We start from the raw sequence: 12,805 nt of genomic DNA on the forward strand, positions 1-12,805 counted from the left end.
CAGAAACACAAACGTGTCTGTTTAATTTCTCTTGTCTTCGCCGGAGTACTCAAAGAATCCAAGCAGTGACAAGGTTCTGCTGAAAGAGCCAACCTCCCTTAATAAACACATACATGAATATTAAACCTCAGTCAAATCAGCAAAACAATAAAATCAACATCACATACAGTAGGGAGGATGGGAGGATGGGGTGGGGGAACAAGCAAGTGGTGTTGGCACAAACGGATCTGTCGTAGAATGTTGAGTCAGGTTGTAGTGACCTGAGCTCACGTACATCCTCCCTGAACTTACATGTTTTGCTTTCCCACCAGCGGCCTACTTGAACACGGGCATCATCCTGATGAACCAGGGTCGTCTAGATGAGTCCAAGCGCACATTCCTGACCTGTGCTGATATCCCAGACGAGAACCTGAAGGACCCCCACGCCCACAAGAGCTCCGTCACCAGCTGCTTGTACAACCTGGGCAAGCTGCTCCACGAGCAGGGACACCAGGAGGTAAAGACCCCATTAGTCTTAGGTTTACATAATTCCACCATATATAATGTCATTAAAAGCATCAGTTTACCATAATGAAATGCGTGTAACAGACTTACAGTAGCTACTGTAAGTGCTTAGTTGCACCAGCTCCCAATGTGAACAGCTTTGCCTCTTTGAATGGAGAACCTCGTATTCATTATGATTAGTACAAGTAAAGTGTAATAAGAAAGCCAATTTGTTGTTGTCAAAAAATGCATTTGAAAATGACGCTCAAAGCACTGTAGCTCTATGATTATGATGTATACTTTATACAAAGTATGAAGTAGGAAATACCTGGACTGAATGTAAAACAGTTTACATGCACAAATCTACACTGCACACTGTATGTGGCCACTTTTGTTAAGCACAGTTGTAAAATTAAATGCAGCACAGTGTATGTGTTTCTATTATTCAGTAAATACTGTGGGAAGGTAAACAAATAGAAACACCTCTCGTCTCGATGTAATGTCGAGTGCAAAACCACCTTTGGTAACATTTTATAGTCAATGCACCGTTAATAAATGATGGTAATTGTAACTTGACCTTTAACTTTGAACTCAGTAGTGAACATATTGTTGAATTTATAAGTCAGCAGATAATGTGTCCACTGAGTGTATATTGCGACCTATCTGTGACACACTGTGTCAATCAAACAGCTCCACTGCTAACAAGAGAGTTCACAGAGTGCTCCTTCTCATACAGGACACGCTGGAAAATGTAAAACCGTGGTGAATTGAGATAAAATGCACGCAGTCGCCCGAGGAGCCTTTGGGGGACACTGAGAAAATGCTCCGCTTTGTATGGACATGTTCCAGAATTGCCTGTGTCACTGGGGACTGAGTGTTTTGTGCAGATAATCTTCAGGCTGTCTCTAACAAATTCGCTCTCTTTCATGCCCCCCGAAGACCTACAGTGCCGGCTAAAATAACGTTTTTCCAGCGCTGCACATTTATATTGTACACAAGCACTGATGCTGCTGATTCAATCAGGACTGGAGCAGTGGTACCGCAGATTCAATAAAGGCTTTTATAAATTGTTGGCGTGCAGTAGAAAGCGAGCGGTCCCACTTCCTCCGACCTCTAACCGCGACGTTTCCTTTCGGCTATAAAGTAGTTCCAGCTCCCTCCACCATTTAAACTCCGAGGTGAATCGCTCTACCTCCACTCTATACATACCAGAGTCAATATGTGACACCGCTCTAGTCGTCTAAACAGCCGTGACAGTGAGGATAGACCCTTTCTCTTTAGACTCTGTATGAACCAGCCTCCCAGCGACCCCCAATTCCACGCTGTGTATTCACTGTGTCAGGGCCCCTGGCTGCAGGGGAGGAATGACTAGTTACTCCAACGCCAGTTTCTCTCCACTTTCTAATGCAAACATCCCCCACCTTCTCTTTTTTTTTATTTGTTTCATTCACAGGAGGCCCTCACAGTGTTTAAAGAAGCAATACAGAAAATGCCAAGACAATTTGCACCACAGAGCCTCTACAACATGATGGGTAAGAGCAGCTTTTGTTTCAAGACCTGAAGCATAAAATCTGTTGCTTTGTGGAACCGGACAGTGGAACGAACGTGTAAAGGTTATTTTTGGGCTAATTTTTCAACAATTGGCAGCTATTTCTTTGTTTTTTTTCTGGGTCCCACAAAACATAAAACCTTTGTGTTTCCTCTGGACATGCACCTTGAACACACAGTATGTGTTTTTTGTCTGTCTCTGCCTAAAAACAATACCAGAAAAAGGCCGACCACAGAGTTTGATGGTGTTATAAAGTAGCGTGGCATCATGGGAGATGTTGTCTTCATTATTAAACCAACACCACTGCTGATCAAAATCTATCTGACAGCGACTCGAGCAAAATTAGGTTCACAGCTGAGGTAATGTATTAAAATTTGATATTATTCGTAGTCACATAAACAGACTTCATTTGGTAACATTTGGTATAATCAAAAAATGTAAAATGTAAAATTAAGTTTTTAATTCCCTGAAAAAAGTGGTAGGAGGTAAAACATTGTATCAGTGTTTCCCACCTTATTGCGCAGTCCTCTCAAGAATATTTGGCGAATGGTTTAAGCATTTTAGAATTTATAATTTTTCTTTATCCTTACAAGAGAACGATGCCATCAGCAATAAGTTAACATGCTCGCACTTCGTCTGCCATCTACTGTCCATCACACATACACCCCTCCAGTAAACGCACTGATGCCGCGCCTGTGAGGTTTCAGAAGATATTAACCCCAGGTTCAGATTTCCAGGGGCTTACTGTAAGCTCTCGATTAATGAAAGTGAAGATGAAAATGAGATAGAGCTCACTCTAGCTTTCTGTGGAATAGTGTCTATCTTAAACCAGGGCTGAAATATATATATATATATATATATATATATATATATATATATATATATATATATATATATATATATATATATATAGTTTTAGTAAAAACTATTGTCAGAAAATTGTGTGAAATCAGCTTCAAGCTAAAAGTAATATATCCATTAATATCCACAAAAAATGGAATCTGAATTAACGCTGTTTACAGCCTTTGACCGGACGGTTGTAAGGTTTACAGTAACAATGTTAATTGGAGTTCATTTGCTTTTCACTACAAGAACAACCCAGCCTATTAGACTACAGCTGTAGAACAGCTGTTTCCAGACTCATTATAGCTGCTTTCTCTTTGCCTTTTTTTTTCTCTCTGTCTTCCTTCTTATTCACACACACACACACACAAACACACACACACACACACACACTGGAAACATGTCTGTAATCCAGACTAGGTAGTGCCACAGGTTTACTCATGTGTTGGCATAATGCAATTTGACAGGCTGACTGAGATTATGTCAAAATGTTGATAAAAGCTCCGGTCACAGTTGAGGAGCAGCTCTGTGTCTGTAATGGCGGCACCGATCCAGAGTTCCATGATTTCTGCCGCTTAGCGTTGTTTCCTCGCTGGACTGATTTGCACATTTGGCACACCTGCTCATATGTATTTCCAGTTCCATGCTGTTTGTCAGACGCCAAAGAGCAGCGGCTTTCATCAGAGGCAGACCCGGGTGGTAATCTGCACCCCGCTGGTCCCGCTCCAACACTCTCTAGTGGGTCGAGGAATGTTCCACACCGAGGAGCTGGTTTTCGGTGTCACTTCTTATTGCGAGCTGATGTTTGCGCTAATCTCATGCGGCGGTCTGCTGCCAGGAAGGCGAGACGAGTATTTTGGCTGCTTTTTAAACCCATCAACAAATGAAGAGGTCCTGTCAGAGCAGACCTGAACATATGTTTTGTTAAATAGTTGAGCGCGTTGGGTTGGGGGTAAATCTCTGAAAGCCAGCTGATTTATTAAACTTAAATTGAAGCTGGCCATGGTAGTAAAGGAATGTTTAAAAACTGTCTCTATATGGCAACAGTAGGGAGGCTGATATGTGATATTCTGTAATCCATTATTTTGCTCTATTTGATGTGAGCTGTTGACAAGGATCATTTTCATTATGTAGCTACGTTATCATGGATTTCCAGCACTTAAATCTGAAACATAAGGGCTGCACTGATGAATATCATCTTGAAAATATAGTCTCATGTACTACTTTACCCCTCAAGAGAAAAGTCTTTAGTCTGGTTCTTACATTTTTTTTACAAATAAAAGGAAGTTACGTCTTAAATGCGATGCCTTTTACATGCCTGTGTGCTGAGAAGTATGTTCATTACACAGCTTTATCGAGAAAGTATGTTTTCAAATCATTAAACGGGTCCCAAAGTTGCAATTACACGCGCGACACCTGCTGCTTATCACGGTTTCCGATCAAGGAAGTCCTGATCCCCGGGGACCTGAAGTTTAAGTCCACCGTAGCCTAAACAACCTGTCATCTGAAATAAAAACCATGTGACCGAGGTTGTAGTGACTTTTTAACAGCGTGGATAGAATCATTCTCCTCCCCTCACAATGTCACAATGCTGATTTTTAACCGTGTTCAATTACCAGCTGATGCTGTCAGATTCCTGCAATAACACAAGTGTTATCGGATGGCTACGAAAGAGGAGTTATTGTTTGTTCAGGTGTGAGCAGGCGGAGGGTCAGGGCTGGCGGAGGAGGAGGTGTCAGGTGATGTCTGACAGATCAGGGAGGCCCAGTAATGCTCTCCTATCGTTCAGAACTGAAGAATATTTTCTTTTAAAAAAAAAAAAATGAAAATACGTCCAATGTCATATAACGCCATTACCCATTCGGTATCACATGTTTGCTGCTGTGAAAGACATCAAAAGTAGCTCTTATTGTTTCTGAAGTATCAGTGTAGAGCTCTTAATGTTTCCATTCTCTCAGTCCAGTGTCAGATATATGAAGTAATAATTCCATGGCCAGATTCCATGCCTCACTGGACTGAAGTCCCATCTCACTGTCATGGAAACCCTCAGTTGAACAATGGGAAGATGTGTGATGTCTTAACCTTTGACAGCTTAACCCCCCCTGACTCGACCCTCGTTCTGCTCTCACAGGAGAGGCCTACATAAGACTGAACAAGCTGACTGAAGCTGAACACTGGTACAGAGAGTCCCTGAGAGCCAAGCCGGACCACATTCCTGCTCACCTCACGTACGGCAAACTCCTGGCTATGACGGTAAGATTGAGGTTATTTTGTGTCACCCTTCCTTTGAGGTGAGAATGTGGTACTTTAGAAAGAAACCAAGCATTGTTTTAATCTTTTACAAATGAAAAGTTAAATTCCTGAGGAACACATTTCTTTGTTTGTTTTTTTTATTTCACTGCTCTCTTTGGTTCTGCCGTTGCAGCCTTTCTTGGTCTGGTATGTCCATTAGCTTTAAGTGGCTAGTGTGAGCAAACGTAATGACAATCTTTGCAGGTGACTTGCAGGCCATAGTAAGTTCACATACTAATGTAATTAACCACTGAGCTGTAGCTTTACCTATGAGTTTCATAAACTGAATTTATACAGTACATCTGCATAGAAAGCATGATATATAAGAATTTTAGTTGAAAACATTAGAACAGTTCAAAATGTCAACAAACAGTGAAGAAATTACGTTTGTGAGATATCTACTGAAGTCAGCATGCTAAGCAGCTACCCCCGGTGCTGTGCTAGCAGTGTAAACACCAACACTCCCGGTTCTCTGAACTCCCAGTCTTGACTGCTGTCTGAACAGCTAACTGAGCAAACTGGCTAATGGCAGCTACAGTTAGCCTGGCAGCAGCTAGTGGTTACTCTCCTGATATGCTGCCCTCTATTTGAGTGTGATCAGGTGACTGAGATGACACATGGGGACCACACGAACGGTGATTGGCTGCTTATGTCTTCCCCTACATGTTTAGGATCATCCCTGTCTCCTAGAAATTACATTTCAAAACTAAATTGTAATAGCAAGTGTGTTTTGAGGGAAAGGTAACGTTTACCAAATCATGGTTTTTTTTTTCTATCAACATGAGTAAATTCTGTTAATTCATATACCTGAAAGTCACAAAAATGTTGACGCTAAACGTAGCAGTGAAGTGTTCGCTCAAAACAGCCCTCAGCCCTGCTTCAAGACTTACTCTTCTACTTGCATTGGTCAGAGTTTAATGACAGGTCTCACGACAGACCTTGTTACCTTTCTATGATATAAAGTTAGAGAGTGCTCATACTCTGTTATGATGAAGGAAAAAAACAATGTGTCTTAACAATTATGGTTAGTTATAAACATAAAACTGAAATTATGATCTTTTCCTAACCCTACCCAAAGTTTTGGTGCCTTAACCTAACCACAGACAGGAGGTCTGGATTGAAACCCTGGATTCTGGTGTGACAGTCCTGCACTTTGTAATTGTTTCACCGCAACGTAATTATGAAAACTGTCCAGTAATATAAAACTATAATCTCCTGGGGACGGGTTTGTTTATTTGCTGGTGGAGTTTGCTGAGCCTGAAGGCAACATTAAGGATTTTAAAGACAGACTCTCAGTCGCTGTCTCCTTTTCGCAAACAAACAAATCTGAGTGATTATTACACTGCAGACCCTCAGTCGCTCAGTGTGAAGCAGGCTGCTTGTGTGTGTGTCCTTCACAGAATAAATGAAACAATGTGAACACAGTCTCTGCAGGGGATATAACTAAAGCCTGATGTAGCCCAACACGTGAAATCCAACGCTCGATTATTATTTTAAAACCTACTCCCATTAACAGATGAATACAGCTTTTCTCATACATGGATGTGTAGGTAGATTGAACGTGTCTTTCAGGTCTGAAGTCTGCCCGGCTGCCTTCTCCGTGCCTGATCTCACGTCGTCCACCTTCTTCCTTCCCTGAACCATTCCCATTCTCCGCGAGCACTCTCCGTGTTCTTTTTCGCTTCTCTTTTCATTGCAATCTCTTTCATCTCTGCCGGCTTTTCATCTGTTCTCTCCAGCTATTCACTGGTGGTCGTGATGTCCTGCAGTCTCTGCAGTCAATCAATAAGTGTGTAGGTGAGAGAGGGAGAAAGGATTGGAAGAGAGCGAGTGAGCAGCAAGAGCAGGTGGTCACATTTCTCAAGATGTGCCCGTCTCTCATGGCAATGGGGGGGCTTCTTGATTAAAAAATCGTGCGCTGGCTTGTCCTGCGTTCACAGCTTTAAATCAACTGCGAAACCGCGTTGGATATTTGGCAAGGTCTTCAACGTTGCTCTGCAAAATACAGAATTGAAATCGTAAACAAAGGAAATCTATCACTACTCCCAGCGTTTTCCAGGACAGCAGAGATAAAAATCCTCTTAGGGTCACACAGCTGAATTGTGTTTCAAAAAACCAAAGAAACTGCCGTCTGAGGGGAAGGTCTCAGGGGCAGGAGAAGTTTCCAGTGTCCCCGAGTTTACGAGAAGGTGGTCATGCGGTCGGGTCACACGGTTACAGATCGCAGCTAGATAGTCGCGATTTGGAGTAGAGCTGAGCGAGGGGAGCAGTCAGAGCTGAAAGGGACTGTCGGAAGGAAAATAAACAAATTAGAGGAAGGGTTGCACAGAAGGTCAGGAGAAGGGAGGGAGCGTTCTGCCGACACCCCTCTCTCCCTCACAGCCTGGGTCTTAATGAAAGGAAGAAAATGTGTTTAAAAGCCCGGAGCAGGGGGATCTGGATTTCCACAGAAAGTCTTCCCAGCCCTGTCCCTTTTCATTTCCTCTGTGGAAACAGAGTCTTTTTCAAGCTCTTTTCATTCACAGCCTTTCCAAATTCTTCGATTGTGTGTTCATAATTGATAAGTGTGAAAGAATTATATTGGCACCCCATTAACCAAAACTTGCTGGGTTAGGGTTAGGTTACCAGCGTATCCAACCAGATTTGTATCCAAAGATCATCAACACATTGGCCCTGACAGTTTGGGAAATAAGCACAGTGACTTTTTTTTCTGTGTGGCAAATATGAAGCTATCCCTGGCAGCTGGTTTACACTTAGCTCATTGAACATTGCACACAGCTAGCCTTGGCACTGTCCGTAATGGGGAAGTGTAAAAAGGACACGTTACGGTTGGCCTCGTGCTGATGGTAGCCTCATATTTACCGCGCAGACACGAGAGCAGTATGGATGATCTCATTTAACTCTCTCCAGTGAGGTGACATATCAAACTTTTCCGTTAAACTGAAAGCACATTCATTCGTACTAATAGGTGTCAAGTGTTTTTGGCTCGATAATGCCATTAGTATATACTCAGTGAAGCAGTCTCACGCTTGTAAATCATTGTGAGTCTAAATTAAATTGAGCCCCAGCACCAAACCGTATTGATTTTCCCATCCGCGGTCAGACTGATGGTCAGCTTAAAGAATTGTCCGGCTGACAACACTGATAAAAGTTGCTTGTTAAGCTGACATGAATTCCTCTTCTGTACAAAAGCCACCGGGCATCAAAAATGATCCGAGAGCAACCTCGGTTCGGCGGGGACGGTCTCGGGGAGCAACACTGTTTCTTTAGAGGAGAGTGTTAAGACTTGGTGAAGTGGATTCAGGGATGAATTCAGTGGGCCGTGAAGAGAAACTCATTTTATTTACGACACTGTTATTGATTTTGGAGGGAAGCGGAGCTCAAACCTGCAGGGATGAATATCTGGAGATCTCTGACTATGATAGATGGCGGAGGGGCTCTGAGCCTCCGTAATCCCGTGAGGGCAAATAATGTCATCAGAGAAGTTGTTTGGACAGGTTTAGAGGGCTTAGAAAGACAAGAGAAGAATAATTTTTAAAACTGAAGTGTTGGAAAGTTTGTACCCATGACTTAGAGTCTCGTGTGCTCTTACTATTGTGGCGATGGCCTCTGTGCCTGATGACAACAGCGTTTAAGCGTGATCAAAACCAGCGGCTGAAGTTTACTGCACACCACCCCCTCGCCTCTTTCATCCCCTACCTCTCCACGCTCCCTGTGGCAGCGCTGTGAGTGATGAAGACGCTTCAGATACTGTCAGGGGGTTTCGAGGTTCAGATCCCTGCGGGAGAGGCAGAAAGACTGCGAGATAAGGCTTGACGGCAGGGTCAGGGAAGGGTGACGAGCAGGACGGTGGAGCTGAGCCGGTTGCCGACGCACACGGAGCTAAGAGCTGCTATGATTCGAGGCTGAAGGGAGGACAAAAAAAAAATCGGGGGGAAGGCAGAGTTAATCACACATATCAGTATCGGCCTCCCGCTGCCCTGACCCCTCCACACCTCCGCCGACACCCCAGGAAACAGGATGAATTTAGAGTTCTCTGTACACAGACCAGGTCAGGGATGGACGCAGCTTCCTTGACGCTTGCAGTATTGGATTCAGTCACAGGCTTGTCACTTCCTCGGCTAATGCAGTTCAGGCTTTATTCATAATCACTCCGCCGTCCGCGGAGCCAGAGCTACATCTGCAGTTCATCTGACGATATCAGGAGATTTTAATGTGTGAGGCGCACAGCAAGCCCCAGCATGTGTGTGTCAAGACAGACACTGACACACACTGAGACTAGAATTAGAAGTGGATATATTTGATGGAAAGTTCGGTTTGGAGGGTGTCTGGCATTTTGTTATTGACTTCCTGTACCCCCTCCCCTAAACTGGGGGGCCTCAAGGTGCTTCTAGTTCAGCATCGGAGGAGCGTTCGTGTCAGGAAATATGGAAAGTGACAACGAGCAAGCTGGCTGTGGGTTCCACTGATCCTCGCCTGAGTGTCTTCCATTAGCAGTCTTGTCACACAGCGTAGATATTATATTTAGGATACACTTTGGGAGGAAATATCCAGGGCAGCATTAAAACAGGTAAACATGCCAGGATAATGGCAAATGGGTGTTTTGTTTTGTTTTTTTTTGTTTTTTTTTAAAAAGCGGTTTTATCTGAAGTGTCAGGTCAAAATATTGGTTTTACGATACTTCTGTTTAACAACCAAATACATGTTAAAGGCCATGGCGATGTGGCCTTAAAATAATACTGTAATATTTTTCAGCTATATTGAATTCCACGATGCATAACTTAATATATCCTAATGTTTCACAGTATCCACGAAAGCAAGTGTTATAGAACTGGGTGACAAACACTTGTTCATAACAATATTTCTGACCGAAAACCTTCATATCAATGCAACAACATTGTAGGGATGACCATTGGTACTTTAACAAAATATTAACCCAATTATATTTATTTTTGATAAATAATTAGAAATCTTTATGTCTAAGAGGGGAAAGGCAAGTATTTGTAGAAGGTGAGCTGTCTGTTAAATTCAGAAAAATGACACTGATTTCCCGTAATGCCAGAAAAAGCTCACACTTCTATATCTGTGTTCATGTCTAGCCTATTCACATATCATCATAAAAATGTAATATTGGTATGACCACTCCTAACCTGACATGACTTCAGCTTTTGTGGTACTTTATGTTTTGTGCTAATTAGCACATTTTAGCATGCCAAATAAGAGACCGAACTGGAGATCACACTGCTTCATCTCATCCTTTCGGCGCTGACTCTTTGCTATAGTTGGCCAGGCGTGCCAACACATTTGGCCATACTCTTTTTTTTCCGTCTTTGCACTTGGCAAATGCATATCTTGTTGCAACACACAACACATTTGGACGGAGAGGTTTGGCACAGTCGGAGAGAGAAGGAGAGAAAATTCAATTGCATTTGACAGTAACCAAACCTGATCTGTGCAGAGCAAAGGTTAGGCAGCAGAGCTTCTTGGACAAAGAAAATATTCAATAAAGTGTTTGGGTTGTTCAAATTGTTGTTAAAAAGAGAAAACTGAAACAAGGAACTTGAGCACCAGTGCTGGTTGTGTTTCATGGTTATTCATAGAGACAGTACAGGTGAGCCAAATGAGTTATAATCTAGAAATGTGTAGATGAAAGAGAAGACAGTTAGCAGTTTAAGGGGTTCAGTGGTGAAGTAATATAACAAGTGTAACAAATTGCCTCCGGAGGGATTAATAAGAACTGCAATAACATTTCCTTTACGACGAATAATGAGAAACTCACTCCAGGCATGGCATCCACTCGTGTACTTAGACGTGTCATAATCCGAATCTTCCATCCGCTCACAACTGCAGCTCATTTAACTGAGTGAAAACTTAATTCTGAGGCCTAACAAACAGACGCAGGCCTCTGTTATGACAAAACCAGCTGGCCCTCGAACGTACACATTCCTACATCTGTCCATACGAGTATAAAAATATACAGAGATCATGCTTCTTAGACAAGAACTGTGATCACTACTTGGACACTATCGACTATATTAAACATGTGCTTATTGCCGGCTTGATTTTTCCACAGCATCAAGGAGAACCCTACTTAGGTATTTACATCAGAAAATTATGTATTTATTGAATCCACAGCTCCCTGGAAGCGTATATGCTTGACTAAGTATACAGTCGTTAATGCTACCCTGTGACTGGATCAGAGCCCATTCCGCTGTTTGACTAAACTGAAGTACTGCTGTGTTTTTGCACTGAGTTTAAGTACATTATCCTCTTGGTAGTAGTCCAGCTGAACAATATATGTAATTATTCAAGCTAAAGCATTACATTTTAATGAAATGCAAACTAATGGTTGCATTGCTAATGCTAAAACATCAGCCTTTATAGATGAGTGCACATTGTTAATTGTTGATCAGATGACATCTGGTGCCCAACTGAGAGCAGGGATGTGTCAGAGTCCCAGCTGGCACTTCTATTGGCCAGCTGCTCTGTTCTGTTTGAGCTGTGATTGGTTGCATGTCACAGTGTAAAGGACCTGAGGGAGCTCTTTAGGTCCACAGGGCTTCAGTGATGTGTTTCCCTCATCATGGCATGCTCACCCTCCCGTTATGGATTCTTTCATCTCGCTAAAGGCTGGAACAACGTCGCCCACACAGATCACAGCATCAGTGTGTGTGTGTGTGTGTGTGTGCACCTGTGTGCACCTACATGATGACAAAGATTCCTATTGATGTATGATCAAGCTCACCATTTCTCTTTCCTCTTCGCTCCTTTCCACCCTCCCGCTCCGATCGCCTCCACTCCCCTCCGTCTTGCTTCATAGCGGTGGGGCCACACACACCGGCAATCTGCGGTTATGCTCTGGAAGTGTTATTTGCACTGTAAAAGTGCGTAATGAATGAGCCTTTGCTCCCGTCTCGTCCGCCGTGCCAAGCATGACAATGTGCCCTTTGACAGGACGACACATGAGCCTGAAAGAATAACCCTGGTGGTGCATGTGTTTCATGTCTATTTATTAAGATTTATTGTTAAAGTAGGTCTGCGGTTTGGAGAGGGACGTGAGGTACACACAGAGGTATTTTGGCCCCTCGAGCCGAGCGCTGTGTTTTTATAATGAGTAGTTTTGAGGAGCAGTTGAAACAATAATGACACTGTGTTTAATCTGTCTTTCCTCAGGGGCAGAAAACAGAAGCGGAGAGGTACTTCCTGAAGGCCATCCAGCTCGATCCCACAAAGGGAAACTGTTACATGCATTATGGTAAGCATAGACTTGTGATATGTCCTAACTTTCATCCTACAGCCTCTGATATTGAATTTGGCAACTGAATGAGTACACAAAAGCAGGAACTAGCACACCTTGGCAGGTTGCTCGGACAGCAGGGCTGGCTGACCTCTTTGCCATCCCTTCCTCTAATCAGCCGCGGTGTCAGTTCGTACGTGGTTAGTGGAGGATCGCAAGAAGAGAGGATGGTTTCCTCAGATTGTTCTCTTTAATTTGGTGGAAATATGCAACGTGACGATTCCAGCGTCTCTCCTCTTACATTATTTTCCATGCAACTCAACATGACTTGAGGTTGCCGCGTCACTTCCTAGATGTAATTACTGTCATAGCAGAACTGAGTTTGAATAAGCTGACAAGCA

The 12,805-nt window shown here is 43.1% G+C and overlaps 1 protein-coding gene across 1 annotated transcript in view; it reads left to right on the forward strand.

Annotated features, from left to right (window-relative positions):
• Positions 1-12,805, forward strand: part of tmtc2b (transmembrane O-mannosyltransferase targeting cadherins 2b) — a 102,547-nt gene that overhangs the window by 72,560 nt on the left and 17,182 nt on the right. Inside the window, exons 6-9 of the mRNA XM_037108227.1 lie at positions 312-496; positions 1,937-2,015; positions 5,007-5,128; positions 12,341-12,422. Coding sequence (XP_036964122.1) covers positions 312-496; positions 1,937-2,015; positions 5,007-5,128; positions 12,341-12,422 — 468 coding nt within the window. The remainder of the gene's footprint in view (positions 1-311; positions 497-1,936; positions 2,016-5,006; positions 5,129-12,340; positions 12,423-12,805) is intronic.

Source organism: Acanthopagrus latus, chromosome 8 (genome assembly GCF_904848185.1).
Source record: "Acanthopagrus latus isolate v.2019 chromosome 8, fAcaLat1.1, whole genome shotgun sequence".
Classification (NCBI taxonomy): Eukaryota; Metazoa; Chordata; class Actinopteri; order Spariformes; family Sparidae; genus Acanthopagrus; species Acanthopagrus latus.